At 43.2% G+C, this 27539-nt stretch overlaps 1 protein-coding gene across 8 annotated transcripts in view; it reads right to left on the reverse strand.

Moving 5' to 3' along the window:
• Positions 1–11471: 11471 nt before the first annotated feature.
• LOC128335059 (anoctamin-5-like) overlaps positions 11472–27539 on the reverse strand; it is a 94976-nt gene continuing 78908 nt past the window's right edge. For all 8 annotated transcript variants that reach the window (XM_053272857.1, XM_053272847.1, XM_053272838.1 and 5 more), the window contains 4 exons: positions 25490–25695; positions 22381–22553; positions 21304–21409; positions 11472–17933 (listed from right to left, as the gene is read on the reverse strand). In XM_053272857.1, the coding sequence (XP_053128832.1) occupies positions 17709–17933; positions 21304–21409; positions 22381–22553; positions 25490–25695 (710 nt within the window). In that variant the 3' untranslated portion in view covers positions 11472–17708. The remainder of the gene's footprint in view (positions 17934–21303; positions 21410–22380; positions 22554–25489; positions 25696–27539) is intronic.

The following is a 27539-nucleotide window of genomic DNA, read 5'->3' on the forward strand; positions in this document are numbered from 1 at the left end:
CATTCATATGCAACCAGGGCAGACCCTGCTTAGCTATGGGGACAAGTCACGCTTGCTACTACAAGACCAGCTCTCCTCCTAGAAATCTGTGCAACACATGGTATCTGGCATGCTGGTCTAGCAGCATTTTGGAAAACTAATTTAATTCATGGCCACAATCCACAATCTCTTCCCCTCACTCAGTACTTTGCTCTAATCTGCATGCCCCTCCCTTCCTGCTGATAACCCCTTCACTGGCATAGTGCCTGGGATTTTTGAAAAATTGCAGCTGCTCCCTAATTTACCTCCCAAAGAGGAACCAAAATATGTGCTGATTTAGCAATCTCCCTCTTGCAACATTGTGGTGAAAGAAAATCACTCTGCATATGCTTAAAGGCACTTTTGTTTAACTGCTAGGATTCAATGCCATAAATTTGGTAATTCATTTAAAGGGAGGAAAATCCCATGTCTCATTAATTAAAATAAATTCTCATGAAAAGTCAAATAAGTGGAAGGGAGAACCACAGAACTGGAATTAATAAGGAGCACTTAATTGCACTTTCACTTGCATGACTACAGAGGGTGTTATACAACCACACTTTTATTAATCAAAGACTTCCTTTTCCTTGTTCCTCCCTCCCTTCCACATTGAGTACAATAACTTCCTCAGTCATGACAGAAGCAACAAGCCACCAATTTGATTGTGTTTCTCAAAAATATATAATAAAGTAAAAAACAATTAAATGCCCAATTCAAGACAATTGCACCATATAGGCAGATATGCTCATTCAAGTCCTTCTGGACTGTGGTGTTGTGACAGCTGAATGTATATTGCCCAGCAAAAGCCTTCACACCATATACATATTCAAAATATCCACCTCTGTATACTCAGCTGATCAGAGCTCTCAAAATTTGCCACTCGAGGGCAACAGGATGTCCTCATAAGTGAGAGCAGGAGTTGTTGGTGGAGTACTGTGCTGTTTTGTGTGAATGAGAATGTTTGCTGTTATATGCTCTACTGCTGATCTCATACTGATCTGTACTGCTAATCTTGTGTACATATATCTGATTTTTCTAAGGTGAGCATTTTGCAATAGCCTAGCCCAATCCAAGGGAGCTAGGCGTCAACAAGGTTTCAAGTGATCTTCTACTGACACCTGGTGGACAGAACAGAAATAAACTGTCAGCCAAATATTCTGCATCGTTTCTACTGCCTTTGAGGAGTGCAGGTGAAGACAAAGAACCTAAGGGTGGTTCACTAGATGAAAAGTTGTCCCAGTTCTGAGGCAAGCCTGCTCTTTCCCTATAGCATCACAGTGAAGGAGAATACAGGCTTCCTTCCCTGCATACGGGCAGGGTTCTTCTGAAAGCCCTCAGGGAAGGGAAAAAGCTTCCCAGAAAAAGTATTGGAAAGGACTATGATGGCCATTAACCTTATACAATTTTGGCGAGTGGCTGGCTGCCACACAAAGTGAGGGGATACAAAAACTTTCAGAGCAATAGCAGGAGGCACAGGAGTGGTTAGAAAGTGATAACCCGTGGTGATAATTATGGTTGTGCTGCCTCTTCTGCTGGAAGAAACATGGACCCCCTCAACTCCACACACAAGACAAGGCAGACACCCACATGACCTTACATCTCTTGGAACCAACGCCCGAAGAATGGGATAGAATCTTTGGGCTGGTACTCGTGGTACCCAACCAGGGTTCCTCCAGTTGTTGCTGAACTACAACTCCCATCGTTCCCCGCCAGAATTTATTGTGGCTGGAGGTGATGGGAGTTGTCGTTCAGCCACATCTGGAGAAACCCTGGTTGGGAACCAAGAGGCCGGTACAGATGATATACAGCCCGGCAAACGTGATAAGGAAAAGGTCAGGCCAAGAGTAGATCCGCCATGATGCTGGTGAAGGGTGTCCCAGTGTGCTCCTGTCATGTCCTTTTATCACACGGAGGGACTGTTCATCTGAATGGCCCCTCTACACACACACACACACACACACACCCCAGATGACTGTTTAAAAAGATCTTGGCTGCATCTGCAGGAGAATTGACCCAGCAAGGCCCACTCCACTGGCCTGGCTGGAACCACATGTCATTTGGCACTTCCCCTGTCTCCAGTCCATTAGCAGTCATCCTACCCAAAGGAGAGGTGGTAAATGAAGCCCCCTCTGTTGGCTTGCCTGGAATCAACTTCCATTTGACTCAGGCAGCGGCTGTTCCATTGCCAGAATCAGACTCTTTGGAACCGCTGATTCAGATGAGAATTTCAGAAGGAGTGGAATCTGGAAGCGTCCCTGGTCTGCTGTGCTCATGTAGACCAATCACAGAAAGCTTCATTTATTTAGGATAATATTGACGTTGTCTTCCTTCAAGCCTTCCCTGTCTCATTCGAAGTTCAACACCAAAGAGACCAGAGATGGAAGAAACAGCCTAACATGTTGTGTTCCATTCCCCCAGACCAAAGCAGTCTCATCCCTTCGAGTATTTTCTTCCAGTCTAGTTTGAAATGACTCAATGATTCCCCCACCACCACCATTTCACTCCAAGAGCTATCCCACAGTCTGAATGATCTCACCGTTAGGAATTTCCTCCCCCAGTACTCAGACTTACTTTTCCTTTGCTCAGCTCTGTCCCGAGATTCCATTTTTCCCCCTTGTAAACCACTTAAGAGAGCAAAAGAAGAGTCTTCCAGTGACATTTGGTTGATTGTTAACAAGGTTGCACATCATTGGAAAAGAAATCCCCCACAGAGATCTTTGAAATGGAACCGGAGGGGAGTAGGCTGCAACAGACAATGATCTCAATTGCTGTTGAATGAACTGCCTGACCCCAGTGAAGGCACCCACATAGTGTTGAGGCATGCACTGGAATTTTGTGCCAGACCTTGCAGCCCACAGGAACTGATGCCTACTAAATGCGAATCACCGAGGCTTTTAAGTTAAAGAAATAAATAAGCTGCAGGGAGTGGGAGAATTAGGCCTGGGACTGTGGTATGTGCGGGAGGGATTCTTAACCCTTTCCCCTCACACTGTAGTCCTGTTTTAAAAGGGGAGGGCACCCCAAACTGCTATTTATCCCTGGATGAAATCTTCCACTGGTGCCACATATTCAGCTGAGCGGCCGCTATTGGCCATGGTCCTTAAGGGGGCATGCCCAGCGCAATCATGCATTTTTGGAGCCGTCCACCTGCCCTAGGCATGGAAAGGGCATTTCATTCCCTTTAAATGTCATGCCATCCCAGCGCTTCTTCAGACTGCAATGGCACTGCCGCCCTCCAAAGAGCCCTGCACTGAAATCGTCCCGCACAAGCATGATTTTGGGGAGGGGTCTGGGGCGGGCACTATTTCCCTGTTACTAGGGGAATGGAAGGGAACATGAAGACTTCCTAGGAGGTGGGGGTATGCATATGAGGGAGGGCAAAGGATCCTGAGGGACTGTACTGCCGTGACCTAGGATGCTGTTGCAAGTAAGCACCCCATCAAAACAGTCCAAACCACACTCATGCTCTGCTGGCAGCTTGCTGCCAGTAGCCTATCCCTCTCATAAGAGGGCTAGTCTACTGGGAAGGACCATAGGAACATAGGAAGCTGCCATCTACTGAGTCAGACCATTGGTCTATCTAGCCCAGTATTGTCTTCACAGACTGGCAGCGGCTTCTCCAAGGTTGCAGGCAGGAATCTCTCTCAGCCCTATCTTGGAGAAGCTGCCAGGGAGGGAACTTGAAAGCTTCTGCTCTTCCCAGAGCGGCTCCATCCCCTGAGGGGAATATCTTGCAGTGCTCACACATCAAGTCTCCCATTCATATGCAACCAGGGCAGACCCTGCTTAGCTAAGGGGACAATTCATGCTTGCTACCACAAGACCAGCAATCCTCTTGGAGGAACATAGGAAGTTGCCATATACTGAGTCAGACCATTGGTCCATCTAGCTCAGTATTGTCTTCACAGACTGGCAGCAGCTTCTCCAAGGTTGCAGGCAGGAATCTCTCTCAGCCCTCTCTTGGAGATGATGCCAGGGAGGGAACTTGGAACCTCCTGCTCTTCCCAGAGCAGCTCCATCCCCTGAGGGGAATATCTTGCAGTGCTCAAACATCAAGTCTCCCATTTATATGCAACCGGGGCAGACTCTGCTTAGCTTTGGGGACATGTCGTGCTTGCTACCACAAGACCAGCTCTCCTCTCCAGGGACAAGACCATGGGGTGGTGAGCCCTAGGTCTCCCATTGGACTGCACACTCATGGGTTGAGCTAACCCAACTAACTCTTCATGGTAAAAGATGGAACAGAAGCGCTGAAAACCTTCCTCCCACCACCTTCCCTGGGAAATCTTGCAAACACCCAAAACAGATTTAGACCTTCCATGTGTCACAACCTAGCCATGCACGTGGACAGGGGTATACCTGGACAGATCTTTAAGCCCTCTTCAAAATTTCCGGGTTCGGTCTGGCGTTGCACTGTATGCAGATCTGCCGGCATGGGGAATCACCGGGTGGGGGGCTGATTTCCAGGGACCCTTGGAGAGAGGAGCCGTGGTTTGGGGGCACAAGCAAGGGTACACATGCCCACATGGGTGGACGGGCTGGCAAGGGGCAAGCTTTGACAGCTACTTGGCCACAGTTACCAAGACAGGAAGAGCAGTTGCTGGGGTACCCGTCACCGCGGCTTTCCTCTATAGAGAAACCTGGCTTGATATAGAGCCCCAAAGGTCTGTCACTCTTGTGTGAGGGCTGTCCGTTATTTGGTCATCATACATTTTTAGAGATTTTTGCTTGGCAACTCTCTCCCCTCTGACAGATCTTTTCATGAATTGTGAGGGCCTTCTCATGGAGTTGTGTGCCCCATGGCCTTGCACTCGCTTGAGCAGTCCGCCCTGGGTCAAGGGGTCCACCCCGGCATCCATCCTCCTCATCACATATGAGGAGTCATTCTTTTCACTGGAGCAATGCTCGTGATTAAGCCTAGGGATTGCAACAGGGAAGAGGCGGAGTCCCGCCTTCCCCAACCTTTCTGTGAAAAAAATAGAACTTGGCTGCTCTAGAATGCCTGGTTGGGGCTGCCATTTAAACCCAGCTCTGGGGAGGACAGGGGACAAGGCCTTTTGTTCCCCTCCCAGCACTGTGATGCCACCTGCTTGTGTTGCCACCTGCAGTGTTCATGCTTGTGAAGATACATCCTTGTCGCTTCATTCTTGGAGAGCAAAGCACTTCATGTCCATCCTGTCATCCCATTCCCTCTCCCTCCTGTTTGCCAGGTGGGCGGAGCAAGGAACAGAGTGGGAAGAGAGAATGCCCCTGCGTGACTGTGCCGCTTTACAGGCTGACACGCTTGGAATGGGACGTGGTGGCATCCCTGTTGCCAGGCAACTCCATAGGTGGATAGATGACAGGAGGGGCCAGGCTGGTGCTCAGAGAGGCAGCCAGTGAGAAGCGCCATATTCATGGAGCAGCCGCTATCCTGGGTGGGTCTGCACTGCCATCTCTATGATTGTGGTTTCAAAATTGGCATGAAACCACAGTTATGGTGGCACCCGGGATCAGACATAGCACTTCAGTGGCCAAACTGGAGGTCTCAGCAGCGAACCTTGTGCAAACCGAAAGTTCAAATTAGAGTTTGGCGAGGCAAATCACAGTTCGCTTTCAGCTTGAAACTGCAGTTTCACAAATTCGGATGTACTGGGGGTTCCACCCTCTGCCCCGTTTAAGTCCTGTTTCATGTTATGTCTGAATTCGTCTATAGTCTTTTTAGGCCCGCTTAGCTATGGAGGAACATACAGGGCTGACTACAGGTCACCAGGAGAGGGAACAAAGGTGGGGTGAGAGATCATGTGACTTCACCAATCCAGGCTGGAGTAGGCAGGACAAAAGCTTAGATTCACAAAGTGAGGAAGATTCACAAAACGAGGAACACAGTTGCTAGGAAGGAATCAACCCCATTGGTGACTTGATTGATGAACAAGACCTGGAGTGTCTGGGTCTCACATTTATATCCCCAAAGAAGAGGGCTGAAATAAAAGTCAAAATATATTGGCTCTGCCAAACTAGAGCTGATAGACTGAAGGGGGTGGTGGTGACTGTGTGTGGGGGTTTTGCACTCCATATAAGCAAACAGGAAGCAATGCAGCTACCAGCACTGGTAGTGCACAGTAACTAAAGGGTTGAGGTTGGTAGTGCACATGCTCTATCAGGCACTACTGTAGCTATACCTGAATCTAAAAAGTAACACAAGAGGGACACTAACAACAGCCACTGGGAGGGGCTCTAGCTAAACTGAATGGGGCAGTTGCTGTTCCCTGCTAAATATGGGAGCCATCGCTATAAAAGTTATTCTTTTGCCCATTTAGCAGGGGATTATACGGGCTTACTCCCAACAGTTCTGGTACAATAAGAATGCATGGCTGGCCCAAGTATCACACAATGAACTGAGTTATAACTGAGCTCAGTTTGAGAAAACTCACAACTTGTGGCCTACAACACACAGGCTCTTGCCCCAGAATAGGCTCGAAATCCCTCCCCCTCAGCTGCATGGCACTGACTTGCCAGTTCATCCCAGTTTCCTTCTCTGGCCGTTCAAGCCCCGAGCAGCCACTGCCACATGTGGCCGGTACAGACAGGAGCAGGACACCGTATTCGACAGCACAACCAGGTGGAAGAAAAACCCACAGAAGACATTTGGTACCTGCTCAGGGAGACTTTCCCTTAGGCCCTTATCTGAAAAATTCCTTTCCAGTTGTGGGAGGAAAGGGAACACTGGACATGCTCAGAGACACAGTCCACGCTGCTGTGTCTGCTGCTAAGCATTTCTAATACGATGAAATAAAGCTTTGGGAACATGGATCATGTGTAAACATGTCCAGCCATATAACGTATAGTAGAAATAACGGTGCTTCTCGTTTTTAGAAGGCAGGGGCTAGTTCTAATGATTGCCGGTCAGCACACACAATGAAGCTGGGAACGTGTCAAGGCAATACCCCTCCTGACCTGACTGTAGGATGTCCCAATGAGATCTCAGAGTGTCTAATTGTGTGAGGGGAGCTTTCATCTGAATCACCCCTCTACACATGCTCCAAAACCCTGCTCTCGCACTCTCATTAGACCCAGTATACTTAATCTCTTTTTCTAATTGGAACACCCTTACTTTAATTTCCTGAATTTTAATATCCTTTTTAAAGTGGATGTTTCATTTACAGGTTTTATGAGTCTTGATTGAATGTTATTAGCAAAATTTAAAGTAACTTCTATTATCCAATTCACTGAGATATGTTCTGGTATTTCTGGAACCATGGAAAATCCTATTGATTGGCCTTTCTTTTTGATAGCTTTCTGCAAACTATGTAATAAAATCCACTTGAAGCCAATATTGTTTACTCCATAGACAGGAACATAGGAAGCTGCCTCTACCAAGTCAGACCACTGGGCCATCTAGTGATGACAGGAGTTCATATTATGTGTTTGGTCCTATTCTATTGTTCTTAACGACTTTGGGCATTTCCTACTGACATAATGGTCTGTCATGGTGGGAGGTCTGCATGTTACTTCTAAATAAAGGAACTACTTAGAAACTTAGAAACATAGGAAGCTGCCTTATAGAGAGTCAGACCATTGGTCCATCTAGCTCAGTATTATCTACACAGACTGGCAGCGGCTTCTCCAAGGTTGCAGGCAGGAGTCTTTCTCAGCCCTATCTGGAGATGCCAGGGAGGGAACGTGGAACCTTCTGCATGCAAGCATGCAGATGCCTTTCCTAGAGTGGCCCCACCCCCTAAACAGAATCTCTTACAGTGCTCACATGTGGCCTCCCATTCAAATGCAAACCAGGATGGACCCTGCTTAGCTCTCCTGGCTGGTGTCAGTGGCAACACTGCAATTGTCACTGTATTCATTTCTGTTCTTTTTCTGATACATGTAGACTGTCAACATTCACCAGAGCTTGATGTTGGGACCCTGTTTGCTGGTGTCCCTTGTGGTGATTTGCTGCACTGCAGCATTTTTGAATCTCAAGGTCCTAGAGTGGTGGCCCTACCCAGTGAGGCCTGTCATTGGCTCCCCCTCCACCAAGATGAATATTAGAGCCTTCTTGTCTGGTATAGCCCTTGCCTCAGTTCCTTCTGATGGTCTAGTTGGCTTCCTAACTCTTGGTTTTATCCCTGACCTCTGGCTCTTGACTTATCTGCAGTTTGACCTTTGGCTTTGTCCCTGACTGCTGCCTTGCTGCTGGTTTCCTTAGTTGTCCACATGGCTCAACTGCTCCTGGCCTTTGGCTCTCTGCACGATCCTGCTCAATCATTCTATCGACTTTCTGGTCCCTAGCACAACTCTGACTCTTGCCCCCTTGTTCTTGGCTGACTCTCCCACTCCTGGCTTTAGCCTTGTGCCACTTAGAGGCTCCATCTGGCACACAATCTGGCAGACTAGAACACAGCTGGCAACCATTTTCCAAAGTCACTGCAGGCAGCTGCAGCTAGCGGTGCTCCAAGCCAGGAGAAAGCTGCTGCCATTCATTGAGTAACCAGCTGATCTGGATTGGGAATAGGATGGAGAAGGTCCAAAGCCCTCTCCTACACACACGGTGGCCAAACTGGTCCCTGTGGCTCCTATTCGGGGGGAAAGCAAGTCAGTTCTAATGATGTGCTTCACATGACATGTAGGTTGGCCCTGAGTTTGCCAAAAGAACAAGGCAATCCGTCAGGGGCAGTTGTTGCAAGAGACATCATCCTTGGCTCCGGTGCTGAAGCCACACCGTCAGCAATTCCAACACTGGCAGCTTCAGCTACCATTACCGATATACAATTATTTCCTATAAATGGCTGTGGCCCAGAGATTGGCATCAGATAGCAGTTGGGACTATCTGAAGGCTATGGGGAGCACCACCACCCCCACACACACACACCAAATCCCATGGGTCTTGCATCTGCTGCTAGGAGCCAGAAGGCACAAGAGACCTCTGCAGTAGCCTTTAGTAAGCTCCATCCAGTGAGACATACTGCTTGTAGGGTCACATGCTGAAGCCCTAAGTTATGTCAAGCTATAAAAAGACCCCATAGCATTGTACGCACGCACACACATATTCGAACAAAAAGGACTTTGAAAATAAAAACAATAAAGCTTTATTTTTACTTGGCAAATATGCAACAAAAACAGTATCTCACAATAAGCCTATTTGCAGCTAATACATCTGAAGAAAAATATATTATGCAAAACTTGAAAATTTAGTCTTTTTTGGTATTTAGGACCCGCATAGTATGAGGCCATAAACTGTAGCTTACTCAGCTTGTCCCTAGATCTGACACTGACTGCTTGTTTCAGTTATTATGTTTTAAATAAATTAAAACACAATATAAGCCACCTTGAGAACTTTGGTTAGCAGGTGGAGCTTACATAGTTCAAATACAAAAATAAATTAATCCCTGCTCTCACATGGCTTTTTCCGGGTCTCCAAAAGAAGCTGACGGCAAAAAGAAAAGAAAATAGTCAATGCAGGGATTGCCTACTCTGGCACGGTAACAGTGAGACACTACACTGTTGTGGAGGAGAGTGAGCAACAGTCGCTCACTCTTGGTCTGATAGAGCTGGAAGATGTCTGTCTCTGCCTAGACAGTTGCTGCTCAACTTTGGCCCTCCTACAGATGTTAGCCTACAATTCCCATATTCCCTGGCTATTGGCCACTGTGGCTGGGGATTATGGGAGTTGTAGTTCAAAAACAGCTGGGGGCCTATGTTGAGCAGGCCTGCTCTAGGGGGTTTGGCAGAAGGCTGCTGTGAGGTTTAGTTCTACATGCTATTTCCAGCAAACAGCCACCTCAGGGGCACACTGTTGGTTTGTGTGTGTGTGTTTGGGGGTTTTTTTTGGGGGGGTTGTTTTTTGGTAACACACAATGCAAGAAGTGGGAGCTTAGCCCTTTCCCAATTGTGGGAGAATATTTTGAAACGTGCTTCAGCAGCGAAAAAGTTTAGATTGAATAGAATCAAGCTAGCAAAGTCAGATGGTGCTTTTCGTATCTGGTACATTCTGTCCCTTGCCTTGAAGGTGCTTGATTATTATGTCTGTGTGGGTGAGAGAAGTCACACTTGAAAGCATCTGGGACCTTTTGGGTTAAAAGGGGATGTATTGGCTTGTATGCAATGTGCAAGTGTGGAATGTACTGTTATCTCAATATAAAAGAGACGTAGAAACTGCTAGAGGGCACGGCCGCATCCAGTGAGCTTTGATTGCTAGCAAAACTTAAATAAAGCTCTATTTGAAAGTCTGATACTGGTGCCGGGCGTAAATTACGCAACCAAGGAATGAACACAGGGAAAATCCCTGGCTTCTAACACACTGTACTGTTTTCCTTCCAAAAACTTGTTCTCCTCCCCAAACTAGTGCTACTTCCCATGGGTGGCAAGTGCCCCGAGTAGTTTACTGCCCCCTACCTGCCCCCATTTCTGCTTCAGAAACCTAATATGTGGGACACAGCTTGCACACCCAAACATGTACTTTGCCTCTCCCTCTGTTTTTTTAATTTTCCGGTGCTACCACTGTTACTTTTGGCCAGTTAAGGCGCACGTGTGGTTTAAATCATGGGCCAGTCACTTCTCTCTCAGCCTAACCTACTTCACAGGGTTGTTGTGAGGAGAAACTTAAGTATGCAGTACACTGCTCTGGGCTCCTTGGAGGAAGAGCGGGATATAGTGTTAACAACAACAACAACAACAACAACATGATTAGCCATACTTCCAGTATGACCCTTAAGAAGCAAGTGTATGAACTAGAACAGGCTGGAAGCCACATCTTTCTGTTTAAGTCTTCTTCTCTGAGGGCTGGAGCATAAAATCCTGGTCACATGCTATGAGTGTCAGCCATGTTCATCCATACAACTGCAAAATCAGAGAGGAAGTCCCACCCCACAGTGTTATTCACCCTCTCCGGCCGCCCATTCGTGCTTACGGGCTCGTTTGAAGAGAAAGGCGCCGTAAGCATGATGGCCCACACTTCCATGAGCTGCAACCTTGGCCGATCCAAGTTGCAGCTCATTGAAGCACTGGCCATCACGCTTACAGTGCCGCCCCCTTCAGACAAACAGGCCCATAAGTGTGAATGGAGGAGGTGTGACAGAGTGGGGCAGGACTTTCCCCACTTTTGCAGTTGTGTAAGCGTGCTGGTCCTCATAACCTGTGAATAGGGCTTAAGTGTTATCCAATTCCTGGCCTGGAATCAATTTCCATCTGTCTCTTTAATAAGAGTATGTAATAAATAAAAAGAGGAAATAGCACTGCAGCAACAGTTTTTCTCCAACTTATACAAGATAATCTGTCACTTAAAGGGACTTCTGGGAGCATCTTGCAAATAATAACATGCAGTTTAGGTGCAACATGGTTAAATTCTTAGAAATACCTCAAGTCCACAACAATGCATAGGCTACAAAAACTGTGTGAAGTTTCTTAAAGAAAAGACCAAAAAAATTAATAAAAGACTTATGTATATTGCATCCATTGACAGAAATGAGAGAGAGAGAAAGTAAATGTAAACAAAATCCTTTATCTACAGACAGTCAACATTTCACAGAATCGGTTGAATACATTTGCAGCTGACAATGTATTTTAAAAATGCAGACCGATTTATTTGCTGACACATTTCAAATCCATTATCCATACATATCAGAAAGCTTAATTCAACACTTACATTTTTAAAATCCATTAGTGCATTGCATACATCAGCATAATGTCTAACAGTCTGACATGCCACATTCTTCAGAAGTTGAACAGGTTTGGCATAAAGAAAGAAAACAAGATAACATATTTCATCTCTCTTCCAGAGATTTGAAATTGGCAACATCCACACATTTCGTTAAAAGCACAATTTAAAAACAGCTAGAAAAAGGTACTTTTACTTCATGTCAATTTATTTTACAGCAGTTTCTACTCCGTAACAAGTGAAAAAACAAAATCCCAGATCACACAGACACACTCAATATTTAAGGCTGTCTTATGTACTCTAGTTGTACTGAAAAATGTATAAGAGGGAAGGCCAGTTTGGATGATACGCCAAAGCCAGGGATTCCCAACCTTGAGCCCTCAAATAATGTTGGACTACAAGTCCCATCATCCCAAGCCACAATGGCTCAGGATGATGGGAGCTGCAATTCAGCAACAGCTGGAGAGCCAAGGTTGTCTACCCCGGCCTAAACCATCCCCATCCACACATCTTCCTCCTTGTAATCATGCAGGGGACAGATTCACCCAAACCACTCTTCATATGCAATCTACATATTTAGAATGCATGTGAGGGATGCTTTGGATGAAGTTAGAAGGGGATGTGTGGTGGGAAGGGGGAGTGAGACGTGCTTGTGCATGTCCCTAATCATGAGGTGGGTGAGACCTGCTCAGACAAGTCATCCAAACCTACTGCTACACAGAAGCATCTGAGGACTGGAGCCTGAGTCACTTTAAATGCATTGGAAAAAACTCAAAGTTTGCAGTCCCAAGAAAACTTAAAATAAAAGCAGAGCTTCCGTTTTATAAACTAAAACAAAAGTGTCTAGCCCTTACGGTTTCAAAGACAACTTCTGAAACATGACTATGGTGTGTATAAAACAAGCAGCATTTCACAAATTCAGTCACTACTGCCACATTCAGCACTCACAGGGGCCTGCATACAGTACCTACCGTACAGGAAGACTTTGCAACACAAGGCTATTCTGCTTCAAGCTCAAAGGGTCAGAGCTGGTCCTGTAGACCACCAAACATTATTCAAGCTATGGGCATAAACATGACTGCCTGGGACTCTGCCAGATGAGAAAGAGACAGGGCTGTCCTTAGGGCACAGCAAGCAGGGTGACTGCCTCAGGCCCCACTCTTTTAACCCCTCTTAAAATTAAGGGGTTAAAATGGAAGGGGCCTCACAGCATCTCTTTTGCCCCAGGCCCTGCACTCCGCCAAAGCTCTCCAAAGACAGCCCTGAAGGCTCTGGTAAGGTCAAAGAAAAATTAAGTGGAAAATTAAATTAGGTGTAGCACAACCATGGAGAATGATGGGGAAAATAGAACAGAATATATTTGATGGACAAAGTATAATAGGCTGGTAGCTCAACTCTAACAATCATACAGAGTGAAACCATTGCTCAAAAAGGAAATAGCATAGAAATATGGGTCAACTTAAGTGGCGAAGCGGGAAAATGCTTGACTAGCAAGCAGAAGGTTGCCGGTTCAAATCCCCACTGGTAATATATCAGGCAGCAGTGACATAGGAAGATGCTGAAAGGCATCATCTCATATTGTGTGGGCGGAGGCAATGGTAAACCCCTCCTGTATTCTACCAAAGAAAACCACAGGGCTCTGTGGGTGCCAGGAGTCGAAATTGACTTGATGGCACACTTTACCTTTATAGAAATATGGAGCAAGGGTTACAATAAGACAGCTCCATACAACTTGTGACCACAAAACCAAACATGGTTCCCCAGTCACTCAATTAACCTCTTGCTTTTACTTCCTGGTTGGAACTGGGGAAACAGGGAGATTATAAAGCACAATACTATACTTAGCTGGTGGGCTGTGTTCGGCTTTCTGCATGAAAAACAGAGCAGTCCTGACCCAGATCCCTGCACACACTCAGGGCTTCCCTCATAATCACCCAAGCAACAGCTCCCAGTATTCAAGTAAACATACCACGGCTTAAACTTTATCCTCTTCATCCTTCTGCCTTCGGTGGGAGAGATTGGGCAACCATGGCTAGGGATTATAACAGCAAAAACACTGCGTCTATCTCAATTGGGCTTCTGAAACCGCAGCATTTGGAGTGTAACCATAGTCACATATTATTCACTTGTATGCTTTACATGAATTATTTCTTTCTGCATCTCCCGTCTTATTTGTTTTAACTGATTCTATACAATTTAAATTTACAAGGTGGCAAGGTAATTTTTTTAACAGATACTGCACTAATACATTTGAGTCCAATGGCATTTTCATGTCAAACAGAACTATAAAGCAGTGTACATGATGGAACTGTAACACTGTTGGCCATTAGGAGCACTGTTTGCTATACTGTTTTTCAAACCCTGCAGTTTGCTACCAAAAGCAGTTATACAATTAAGTTAAATATGAGAGCAATACAATTCAACATTTTCCATGTAGATCAACAAAGAACATTTTTAAGGAAGCAGCAGTGCATTTGGTTTTCAGTAAGTAGATTTTTGGCAAGTGCAACACATCTTTGGTGTACTGAACGTTACATGATATGATTATTTATTCATTTTACATACACTTCTGCAAAGTGCATCAGAGATGATGGTATGTGAGCAAACTGAGCTCATGCCAAGCAAAATGTCAGTCTGGTGTCAGAAGGATTGTGATTTATATCCTATAAATATTGAATTTGGGCTCAAGTACTGTTCAGAGAATGCTCTGTCATTCTGCTCCTCGGCTCCATGCAGAGCTCTACGCATGCAGGGTGTGTGGATTCATATGGTCCAACAAATGCCCATGAATCCAACCAAGGAGAGCAGGGGTGATGCAACAATAAGAGCAACCCTGTGACCACAGGGATTAGGCAGTTCACTCTCCTACCAATCTGCAAGGTAGAGATTTAGCAGCTTCCAGAGCCGCTTCGACATGTAGAGGGCCTGGTTGTTCTCCAACTATAATAGTGGGTATGGAAAGGAGTCTGAACAGAGATTTCAGAGCAATTTGAATGCCTGAACTGGAATCTTTCCCCCCCGACACAAAGAACCTTCTTTCTGATGCTCCTTAATACAGAATCCTAGAATTTTAAGAGTTGGAAGGGACCTTGGAAGTCTTCTAGTCCAACCCCCTACTCGGTGCAGGAAGCTTGTACAGCATCTCTGAAGGTGGCTGCCCTCCAGCTTCTGTTTGAAAACCTCCAGCAGAGAGCCCACCACTGCACGAGGCACACTCTTCCTTTGCCAAACAGATCATACAGTTAGAAAATTCTCACTCATGTCTAGTCTAAATCTGCTTCCTTTTCATTTCAACCTATGGGTTCTAGTCCTGCCCCAAAGAGGAACAGAGAAAATGTCTGCTCCTTTTTCTGCGTGATGGCCCTTCAGATATTTCAAGACGGCTATCATATCTTCTCTTAGTCTTTTCTCCAGGCTAAACATACCCGGCTCCTTCAACCATTCCTCAAAGGGTTTGGTTTCCAGACCCCTCATCATTTCTGCTGCCCTCCTCTGAACCCCTTCCAGTTCCTCAAAATCCTTCTTAAAGTGCAGGACCCATACCTGCCCTAAAGCATGGAAAACTATGAAATTATGTTCCCTTTCATAGAAATCTGGACAACATAAATCAAATTATGTAGCCAATGTCTACGGTAGTTAGAGATGAACTCCCTGATCCAGCAGGGAAGCCCACAGTGCCTTACAATGCGTATCATTCTTGGTTGCTATGATAAGCATATATTTTCCATTAAAAGTGGACACTGTTGACCTACTCTGGGCATTTTACTAATGTATTTAGAATGTTTACTGCTTGCATATAGCACAGCCTGGGAATTTTGTTTCAATACTTGACAATCAAACATTGCTTTCAACAGCATTATGCCCAATATGTGTCTTTTTTAATTCAGCAGGTACTTTGCTTCTCTCATTTAGCATTCATATAGTTTGCATAGAACTAACCAACACAGAAGTTTTCAGCAAATGCAGCACACTATTGCGTGAAAGCTGATTTTCACAATGCCTGTGACTGAATAAACTTGTAAGATACATTACACTACATACATTTCACATCCTTAAAAAAAAATTCACCTGAACAAGGCACCAAGCAGAGTAGGGTAAATTGGCTATAAAAACATAGCAAAGCCTCAAAAATACTTGTAAAATTATATAAAAGGACAAGTATACTAGCTGACATCCAGACTGTTGCTCAACAGTATTACTAAATTTCAATAGGACGTTGTCTGGTAAATTAATCAGGATGTCAGCCCACCACCTGTAAATGGCTTGCAGTTAGATTTGCATGGATAGCCTACTCTGAGTAGACTTCATAAATCTGTAAAAGTGACTGAAAACAAGAAAAAAATAGCAAATGTTTATTTGACTTTTAAGAAAAATTTCTTAGCACTAGAGTTTTACATAATTTTTCATTAATTAAATATTAAGAATACATATGTCTTTCAGCAAAGACACTTCATATACAAACACAAATAATCACTATTAAGGCAGATTCACAATGAATAGCTTTTTTATAGACCAGTTGATGACTTCTTCAGGGATTTTGAGCTTGCAAAACTGTTTTAATATTTTCAGGAGGAAAACTTCAGTTCTTCAGGAATAAGGACTCCAGACCTTAACTAACAGCACAGATGTCAAAGGCCAAACTCCACTAATTCAGGCCTTTGCAAAATATATTCACAATGCGATATTTTACTAATTTTTAAGAATTGTTCTTTCATCTGCATCCCCTCGGCTACTCATGTAATACAAGAGCAAAAATTAAAAACTTCATTTTTCTCTAAAATGTGAATTCTGAGGTAAATCATTGTATCTTTTCCAGAGTACTGAAATAAGATAATCACACGTATTTTGCCTAATTAACTATTACTATAGGAAAGTTTCCTTGATGGAAATTATTAGGCTTAAAAATAAATTAGGAAAAAGTATTTCCATAATTTTTTTGTTGTTGTTGTTAGGCTGTGCAATTAACAAATATTGCACCAGAGTTGCTATACAGTAAAATTACAGTTAGGATAGCTGAGCCTTTAAAATAACCAACAAAATAATCTCAATACCTGAAGAGGCATTTAAAAGGTGCAGATATGTGTGGCACAAATGTGCACATGATAATGTATAGGGTTTTCTAAGTAACCTTTCAAGTATCATATGCTCAAATCCATTATGTAGTCCAAAGCTAGAAAACTACATGCTCTCTTGCTAGCCACTGCTAGCAAGCAGAAAATTACAGGCCAGTACTTCGTTAATACTGAGTAAGGCATCTCATTTTCTAAAAGCCAGATCTGATTGTTAGTTTGCCTGTTGGCAGTGCCTTTCAGCCAAGGTTTCTCAAACCTTTCTGTACTTGCTGTACAAAATCTTTTCTATCTTTCCAAGGTTAACTACGGCTAGCATTCTGGCAGCTCAATATCTAGTGTTCCGGAACAGGCAGACAAAAATGGGACACTCTGTGGTGTTAAGATCCAAAGAAAGTACAAATTATAGGATTAAAAATTCCCTTTTGGCTCTGGCACCAGCAGTCGGTGGTGCAATGAGTAGCGGAGTGCACATCCCATGTATTTTCAACCTCTTGGCTTTATCAGCATGCACACACATGAACACAAAATCTAGGCTGAGTGAGGAAGGAGTTTGTGCTCCTCCTGACAACTGCCCGAGTCACTTTAGGGAGGTCCTTCTCCCACTCTGGAAGCTGTTGCTGAGCCACAGCTGAAAACATGGAGGTCTGGGGCTATTTCATTATTAAAACAACTGAAGACAGTCCTAGTTCCAAAAAGCGGGAGGACTTAGAAAGGCAAGGCAGTGGAAGAGACATTGCAATTCCATGAGCTGAAGCTTGTTTTCCAAAGTCACACAAGGTTTCCAAGTGTACAGAACTGGAAAAGATAGGCATGCGGACTGCCCAACAGCAATCCATGATGTCTCCCTCCATCTGCTTTAGTCAACCTTTCAAGCCTGAAAGAAAGGTGGCGAAATACCAGGTGGCTTTCACAGGATAGTGAGCAGCTCAGGATATCAAATCACACATTTTTCACAGGCTAAACGTTCAGGCAGGCAGCCTCTCCGCAGGCTACATAACTTCTGATAACTCCACTCTCCCTTCAGAGGCAATGACTTCCTTTTCCATGCTGGCATAGGTCTTGCCTTCGCACAGCTTCTGCTTAAGTTTATCGAGTTCATACTCGTGTAGGATTTTTTGCGTCAAGTACTTCTCACGCTTTATTTTGGCTTTCACCTCAGATGGGACATCAGGGATCAACCAGGCCACGAAGAATTTGACACTGAAAACAACGTGCTGCAAGACAGGGGACAATCAATAAGATGGAAGATGTATATGGAGTCAAGATGCTATCATCAAACATTACTTCACCCTTCCTGTCCATAAATCTCCAAGTTATTTCAATATTCATTGCTCGGTACAACAAATCTTAGGGCTCATTCATACATTACTTCTGGCTGTGTTATTTAGTCATTAGAATGATGTACTCGCACAAACAGGTTAAAATGATATGGGAGATCACAGTTCCTTCCACAGTAATTTCTGTTATCACTAAAAGGTCACAATGATCACAAAATAGCTGCACATTGTGAGTTCCCGGTTAAACAATAAATATAAAGTATTTTTATTAAGAACTTATAACACAGAAAAGCTACTGTACATAATTATTTTGATAAATTAGATTACTCATGAAAACGTACAGCTCTTATGAAGGAAGCAAGCATAAGAATGTGAGGGTGTCCAAAGTAACACTTGACCTAAACATTTGAGTGGCCTTTTAAGTAGACAATTCCCTCATGGATAAAACAAAATTGTAATGTAGCTATGATTTCAAGATAAGATGTTACATCCTAGAAATAAGTGCACTTTCAAGGCAGAAATATAAAAAACAGAAAACAAACTTGCATTTCTATTGTTTAACAACATCTAACAAAGAGGAAGTACACCATAAAACAGGAGAACCTTTAGCCTTCTGTGAAAGCTATCCAACGTTGCATTTGCGTTAGCACCAGCCTTTATATGTTATTTATCATCATGATAAATAACTCTTGTCACAATAGCGTTTACATCTGACAGTGGAAATGACTGGGTAAAGACATGCAACATTTTCAAAGGAGTGATGCTCCTCTGGAAATGGCTTCTTGAAATGATGCTTCTAAAGATTTCAAGCAGAAGCTGTTTGTGCACCTCTAATTAGCTGTTCTACAAGATCTCGTCACAAACACTCCACCCCAATCCCTGGAACAGTTTTGCACTTTAAACAGCAGTGACAGTGAACTGCTCCTTCTTTTACATGAATGCACAATGCCAGTACAAACCCTAAGCATTAAATTACTTCCGCAGCTACACTTTGATTTTCTGGTGAAAAGTACTAATGTGTTGCTATGATGGGTAAGGCACAGCTAGAGGCTGCTTTCTGCTCTTGAGTTACACTAAATTTGTGGGAGACTGGTCCTGCTCTCCAAAAGGTAAACTGCCCAGAGATATTTGAAGTGGGCAGTACATTATATACATATAACTAGCCGACCCCGCACAGAGCATCTGTGTGCTCTTTGGGGCTGGCGGTTACCTCTCCCCCCCCCCGACCTTCTGCCCCAGTCTCCACTTCCAGGCCCAGCCACCTCTCCTCCCCACCGCCACTTCTCCCCCCCCCCGCCCACTCCCCCCCCCACCGGGCCTTGCCTCCGCGGCTGGGCTGGGCTGGCCGCTGCCTCTGGCCTCTGTGGCCAGGCCTGCTGCTGCTGCGGCAACCAATCCTCCTGGGTGCGCCTCAGCCAATCAGGCTCAACCGCTGCCCAGCCAATCAGCTGGGCGCTGGGACACACATTCCAAGGCACACCCAGGAGAATTAATATAATAGATAAACAAATAAAATGTGAACGTTGTCATTCTGTTTTCTCTGCTTCTCCGTTGAGCTGCCAACAATTTCCCTTAGGTGTCCCTCTTGAGGAAAAGAATTTACTTAATTTGGGACAAGCCACAGACAAGAGGAAGAGAGGAACAGAGCTGATTGGAGGAAGGTCAGTCTGAACTGGATGTATACCACACAGCATTTAATCTCATTGTAAATCAATAAAGAGGCACAGAAGAAATAACCATCACCTGTCCAGAACACCTTTGGGATCTGGATGGGTTGCCCTTGTGGTACTGTGATTCCCCAAACATTTTTTTTAATTGATTGATTGATTGATTGATTGTTAAATTTATATACCACCTTTCATTAAAACAATCTTAAGGCGGTTTACACAAAAATTAAAAACAAGACTATTTTTAAAAGACAATTAAAATATTAAGCTAAAATATAAAACAAATCTGATTATAAAGATTTAAAATACAAGCATAAAAACTGTACAAAATACAAAGAAGCAGCAGTAGAGACAATCATATAAAAGCCTGGGTAAAAAGCCAAGATTTAACATGCTTTCTAAAAACTGTGATGGAGACTGAGGAGCGAATAGCCACCGGGAGAGCATTCCAGAGTTGCCAAGTGTTAAAGAGTTCTTGTGCTAAGTTTTGTTACTGAGGGGCCGCCTTATTGTGGCCTATTCACATGCTGGTTTCATTCATCCCAACCTTGGTTTCATGCCATCTCTGATTACAAGGGGCTTTGCAAATATGAGAGAGACCAGTCTCGGGAGCCATCTCTCTTCTCCACTCACACCCCGCCTCACCACGTGCCTCTCCTGAGTTCTAAAGCATTTTCATCAAGAAGAAGATCCTCTAAGAGTTACTGCCTCTCTTAGCATATTGTGTTAGAGAGCAGGGAAATGGATAACAGCACACCATGCTTGCTAATTTTAGAAGTTTGAACTGCATTCAGACCAATGCCACAAGCAAGGTTATGAGAGGTCAGACCATGGAATCTGCCGTGAAGTGAAGCTTGTGAAATTTTGTAGCTCCTTGGTAATCTACATATATATCAAAATATTTAATTGTTCTAATTAAATATGAATGTAAATTGGAATAATAGAGTCAGAGAGTTGGAGGAGTTCTTGTAGGCCAGCTAGTCCTCCCCGTTTTGATGGTAAGAGCATTTCCAGCAGATGGCTGCCCAGCTTCTGACTAAAGGAGAAGTGAGGGAGAGCCCAGCCACTCCTACCTAAAAGGCTGCATTGTCAAACTGATCTTACAGTTAAGGAGTTTCTCCTAATGTTCAACTGAATCTATCCCTGTCACTTAAACTCACAAGATTTAGTTCTGCCCTCTGGGACAACACAGAGCAAGTCTTCATCACCTTCTATGTACAGCCCTTCAAGTATTTGTATAAACATTATAAGAGGTGCAATTTAATCATCTGAACTCTAAATATTCTGGGATGTCAACCTTAATTTAATATTTCTTAATGGTTGGTGTGCATGTATGTACAAGTTATTTCCATTTTACTTGCCACTGGATTTGTTCCTACTATCTCTAATATTTGTAGAAAACATTTTTTTAAATATCTAAAGATCTCTGGACTTCAATATAAATTGCATATATAACGTGTTTACTTAGTGTTTTCCTAAGGAAGCAATTCCTTTCCATTTTTTTTAGGAAAAGCAACTTGTACAGTGTGCTAAAAAAACATTTTGTACTATCAAGAGCTCCACTTGTCTTCATTAAAACTTCAATAAATCTACAATGACACCTCAGCTTATTGATTGCAGTATACAAAGAGAGGACTTACCTCCATAATAATTATAAATGCCATTTTGGCAGCCAGAATGTGCCAGAACTGCATTGTGTGTGTGTATTTCCTCTCATGGTCTGGTGGATATCGGTAGTCCCTGTATCTGTTGGATACAAACATGTAAAGGTGATGGGCCATGCCCAAATATAGACAGACTACAAGTTCTGAGGCATTTACATGCAACCTAGTAGATGAGGCTTGTCACTGACCGGCCCCCCCGCCAAAAATAAAATCCTTCAGGTGTAAAAAGGAGTGCATTCAGCTAATTTCAGTGGCAGGATTGTGTATGCGAAATTCGTATTGGGAAGTATGACTTTATTTCACAAATATTTATTTATTTCACACAAATAAATTCTTCAAAATATTTAATAGATACAGCTATTTAAGATGTAGCTGTTTAAGAATAGCAATAATAGATACAGCTATTTAAGAAACTACTTAAATGTTGAACTGATGATAAGGCAGTAAAAAGCTGGAATCACTACACTCCTTTACTCTTACCATTTGTACTACTTTGGGGGTTTTTTGCTATCATATATACCATATTTATACCTTTCTTGTAAAGTGACACAAAATCTCATTCTCTTAATCTCCTGTAATAAAACACATCTTTATCTGGAGGCCTTAAGAAGCCTAAATCATCTGAAGTAGAATGTAGGTAAAGATTTGAATTTCAGGATTAAGACTAATATAATCGTGAATTGATTTACTGCTGCTAACTGGACAAAGAGGCACTTTTTAAAAGTGGGGAATGCTCTTATATTAGCAGAGGGAGAGCAACTGTCCCAATTCAAGCCCAGTGCAGCATCCCTCAACAACAGTCACTGTTCCTGGTGTTTCTTCGTGTTTCTTTTTAGCTTGTGTGCCCTTTTGGGTCAGGGAACCATCTTCTTTCTTTTTTTGGATATGTAAACCACTTTGAGAACTTCTAAGAAACCTCATTCTCTCCCCCATGCAAACCACTTCAGGAACAATTTTGCTGGGAAATGGTATGTAACACTTCTCAATAATAGTAAAAATAATATATCATAGAAGCCTAAATTTAAAATGTAAAACAAATTCATTACAACTAACCTGCAGGTTTCGAATTCCAACCCAGAGTTATTTTTTGATGTAAAATCTGAGATGTTGAATACAGAAAGGCTGCTGTTAATGTATCCAGACATGGGTGAATTAGGATCCGTAGAATAAGCATAATAGAAAACTAATCGAGGAATCATATCCGATGTGAAGGCTACAATGAATGCCTGCAGAAAATAATTGCACTGCATGTTACATCATTCATTTAATGTTTCCTGCGAGTGAAGTATCTAGCTACCTATGTATGACAGAAGGCAGAACTGGGAACACTGCACTTTATAGATCTACTGTATATGGATTAGGGGTGTGCATGGACCATTTGCAGCGGTTCGGTCTGAATTCAGACTGAATCATGAACCAGTCTGATTGGACTGCCCGGCTGGGCCAGTTGAATCAATGTACCAGCTCGAAGAGGTTCTTAGTGCTGGCTGAACTGCTCGAATCGGCCCGGTTCACAGTGGACTAGTTTGACTGAGAACTGGTCTGTGCACACCCCTAATATTTACACCACTTCTGCAAACAATTTCAGGAAAGGTACTACCCCACAAAAGGTTTTAATAGCCTTGCTGTAGGGATGTGTAGGGATTTTATAAAACAATAAAATTACAATTTTGTTTTAAATTTTATATTTATTTTATCTGTTTTACTAATTTGGTGAGCTACCTCAAGCAGTAGTGCATTGGAGGGATGGGATATACATATTTTAAATAATAACAACCTATTTTCCTAAACAAGAACTCTTAAACACATTCATCATATGACATACCCCAAAGTATTTCATTTTAAATCCCAACAGAGACATATGATCTCCAACTGCCATTAAGTAGCAATAAGTGCTTCCTCAAAGAGCCCTATCTTCACTTAGTGCTGAAAGTCCAGAAGGCATGGCTTCAAATCCTTATAGCTCTCACTTCTGTAAAGTGTGGCACATGGACCAGGTCAGAGAATGGGAGGGTATACAATGGAGGAGGTACTCTATTGTTAAATTAAATCCAATATATGGATTTAACAACAGAAAGGAATGGTGGTAGGGTAGCAGCAAAATTTCCAAGTCTTAATTTGACCTGTTCCACATTTAGTTAGCCTTCAAATATTATTCTCAAACCCTCAAAATCTTCTCCCACTTCAACTTGAGTTATAAAGAACTCCCTGTCCCCAGAGGTATATTCCATGGGTACAAAATGCTAATGGAAAATGAAACCGATCTACTGTTTCTCTTCAGTTTATCAATACAGCTGAGAGTAGTCCAGTCCTTAATAAATCACCTTCTGGCTTCCTGAATCCTTGCCATAGGGAAGGATTGACATTTGTCATTTTAGAGCCTGAGAGACAGGCAGGCAGGCATGCTGCATGAGGAGCATTTCAGTTCTTCCCTTTTTTTACATATATCAGTAACACTGGATAAAACGAATGGGTGAATTGTGCTTTAGTTTATAATGTTAAAAAAATGAATATTGTCTGTTCAGAGGAGCTGGAGGATAAACGAGAGTTATTTAAGTCCCCACATGTACATATGGAGGCGACAGGACCGACAGTGAGTGGAGCCCGGCCACGTTCTGAATGTAGGCACCAAGCCCTTATATGTAACTTTCTAACACACACAAATGGAAGCTTCTCCATTCATGGGCTTTCAGGGCACAAGAGGATCCATTTTCCATTAGTTTCAATGGAAATCTACCCTAACCAGATCTTTAGTAGCCAACATTTAAAATGTTAACTCCCCACTCCTACATCCATGAGAAAGGATTATTTGCTAAAACAGGGGCAGTAAAACTTGGGGGAGTTTTAATTGCTGCTGCCCTCCCAACACAACTCCCTCATCCCATCTCCAAGAGGCATGCAATGAAAAGTGAGAAAACAGTCACTAGTTACATCTTTAATTAGTGTAGTTCTTCATTTAAAGGCACACTGCCTCTGTGCATATGCAGAGGGGCTTTCTGCTGAATGAAACGATCTTTTCAAAAAAAATTGAAAGGGTTTAAACATACAATGCCTCTGGGCAAATTACTAAGAAATCTACAGGAGATGGGAGAAGTCATTTGTGTCATGCACAGGCACCAGTGTGGTATAGGGGAAAGTGCTAGACAAGAACTGGGGAGACCTGGATTGAAACCCACACTCAACCAGTCATTACTTCTCAGCCTAATCTACCACACAGGGTTGTTGTAAGAATAAAATGGGGTAAGGAGAACTCACTAAGGAACTCTGAGCTCCTCAGAGGAATAGTGGAAACAGAATATAACAACTGAATAAATAACTGCAACCCAGCCAATAGGATGGATTATTGACTACAAATGATCCAATGAAGTTGGATTATACATTGATATTAATGGAGCATTTTTTGCCCTGAAGGGGCTTCTCCCTATTGGAGAAGCTTCCATTTGGGTGAACTCCCAGGCATGTGTTTGAATGGGATTTCCTGGCTGCATTCATTTATTATATTTTCTTAATGTCTGTGATGGCCACAGGTTGAACTGAAGATGCTTGACACACATCAGATCACAAACAAGGCCAGATTCAAAGGGCTATCCTTGCTAATCAATGGTTTATCAACAGCAAAGCTCATTAAAAACAAAATTGGGTGCCAGCAGCACCCTGCCAAACAGAGGCTTCATTTCCAGTGTCCTGCCATCCTGAAAAAGAATAGACTGTCACTTCTGAAGCACCCTCACCTATGAGCCTGCATGGATTTCTTGCAGAAGAGCACAAGCGCAGAAGCTGTGAAGAACAGCTGCTGGCTGAAAGCAATACCTAGGTTCCAGTCTCACTCACATTAATAGCGGCTAAGTTCCACTAAAAGCGATGGGACTTGATTTAGTCACAAATAAGTTGTTCCACTGGTGTTAATGGAGTCATGACTAACTTATACACTCAAAAACATGTTCTTATTTCCTCTAGGGGAAAAATTGGTTCTGTTGCAGTGCTTAGATAGCAACTTTGTAGGGCTAAAATTACAAAAGTACCCTGAGGAAATCCATGAATATTAAACTTTTAAAGTATGAAAACCCCATAAGTGTCTCCAAACTGCTTTTTCAAATATAGTAAACTATCTTAACTCTCTTCCTCTCTCTCTCTCACTCTCCGTTTTGTTTTGTGTACTTACGTTTGTGACAACAGACAAGATAGCCATTCCATTCAGAATTTCTTGCCAAATTCCTATGCTATGGGCTTTGGCTGCCACCGGTCTTCTAAACTGGGTAGTAAGTTTCCAGGAATCTACTCGAATCTCCAAGATATTGTTCATCAGAGCAAGTAGTGGGGCCAAAGGAAAAGAGGCCACAAATAGAGTAATAAATCCAAACTGAATAACTATATGAAAAGGAAAAAAATTACACTAAACATTGGAATGGAACTCAAGAGAAATTATATATGGTTACTGGCATATCAGAATATTCATTAACAGTTTCTCAATTTGGAGCATAAGCAGAGGCATATCTAGGGAAAATAGCGCCTAGGGCAAGAACTGAAATTGCGCCCCCTGTCCAAACATCTGACACCCATATTTCAGATAACTTTGCCATAATATCAGCTGAAAAATACAAGTCAAGCTCGTTCATCTTTTAATATTTCAAAACCTATTTAGCAGTGGACATAGCCAGACCAAAAAATGCTGGAAAACTACATATTTCAGTATGCTGGGGCTCATGAAATACTCAAATACTATGTGGAGATGTACTTGGAAAACTAAACAGAAGTGCCTATCTAATTCTCTACTATGCATTGTAGCATCACTATTACATAAGTTTTAAAAATAAATGGAGAATTTGACTTTTCCCAGATACTCTGACAATAATTAAAGGATATGCAGAGTAAACTGTGTCACTGCTTGGAATATATTCTAGTATTTCAGAAAGACAGTTAAAATGGGAGTAACAGAGCAAGAAACTCCCAGTGGGCCTTAATACTAAGGATTTCACACTGATTCAACATTGCATTTAACTCACTTATCACAAGAAGCAGAGTAAGAGCAAATGAATACAATCCTAGCTCATAAGCTTCAGCTCAGTATTCACAAGCCCTGATTCTCTGTACATAGTACCATTTATTTTAAAAAAAATATTTACCTGTAGCCCCTTTGGGGGCCTTCCTAAAGGCCGTGGGGGAGCGGTCTGAAAAGGTTTCCCCTCCCTCCGCTGGCCTCTAGGGCCTCGCAGGGACCATTTGAGCATGTGCGGGGCCATTTTTAAAATATTTTTTTAAAAAAATAAATGGCCGCTGAAAACAAAATGGCCACTGCACATGCTCAAATGGCCTCTGTGAGGTCTGGCATGGCCTGGGGCCTCACAGAGGTCATTTGAGCATGCGTGCTGGCCATTTTGTTTTCAGTGGCCATTTTTTAATTTTTAAAAATGGCAACCCCTTCAAGTGGCGCCCGGGGCACGTGCCCTGCCTGCCCTACCCTAGATACGCCCCTGAGCATAAGAACATGGAGATATTAAAATTAGAGTATGCAAGCATTCCTGAAGAAAAGGAAGGATATGTCTATGCTGAAATAGAAGTCAAGTCGCTGCTTCAACACAGACTGAATGTATAAGATGTAATTTCAGCATAGGTTAAAAGCCTGTTGCTTGAAAAAACACCTGAGGCAGAACATAAGAACAGCCCTGCTGGATCAGGCCCAAGGCCCATCTAGTCCAGCATCCTGTTTCGCACAGTGGCCCACCAGATGCCACTGGAAGCCACAGGCAGGAGTTGAGGGCATGCCCTCTCTCCTGCCATTACTCCCCTACAACTGGTACTCAGAGGCATCCTGCCTTTGAGGCTGGAGGTGGCCCACAGCCCTCTGACTGCTAGCCATTGATAGACCTCCATGAAGTCATCCAAACCCCTCTAAAAGCCATCCAAGTTGTTGGCTGTCACCACATCCTGTGGCAGAGAGTTCCACAAGTGGATCACACGTTGTGTGAAAAAGTACTTCCGTTTGTTGGTCCTAGACCTCCTTGCAATCAGTTTCATGGAGTGACCCCTGGTTCTAGTGTTGTGTGAGGGAAAAGAATTTCTCTCTCTCCAATTTCTCCACACCATGCATGCTTTTATAGACCTCTATCATGTCTCCCCGCAGTCGTCTTTTTTCTAAACTAAAAAGCCCCAGGTGTTGTAGTCTTGCCTCATAAGAAAGGTGCTCTAGGCCCTGATCATCTTGGTTGCCCCTC

This window comes from Hemicordylus capensis, chromosome 1 (genome assembly GCF_027244095.1).
Source record: "Hemicordylus capensis ecotype Gifberg chromosome 1, rHemCap1.1.pri, whole genome shotgun sequence".
Lineage (NCBI taxonomy): Eukaryota > Metazoa > Chordata > Lepidosauria > Squamata > Cordylidae > Hemicordylus > Hemicordylus capensis.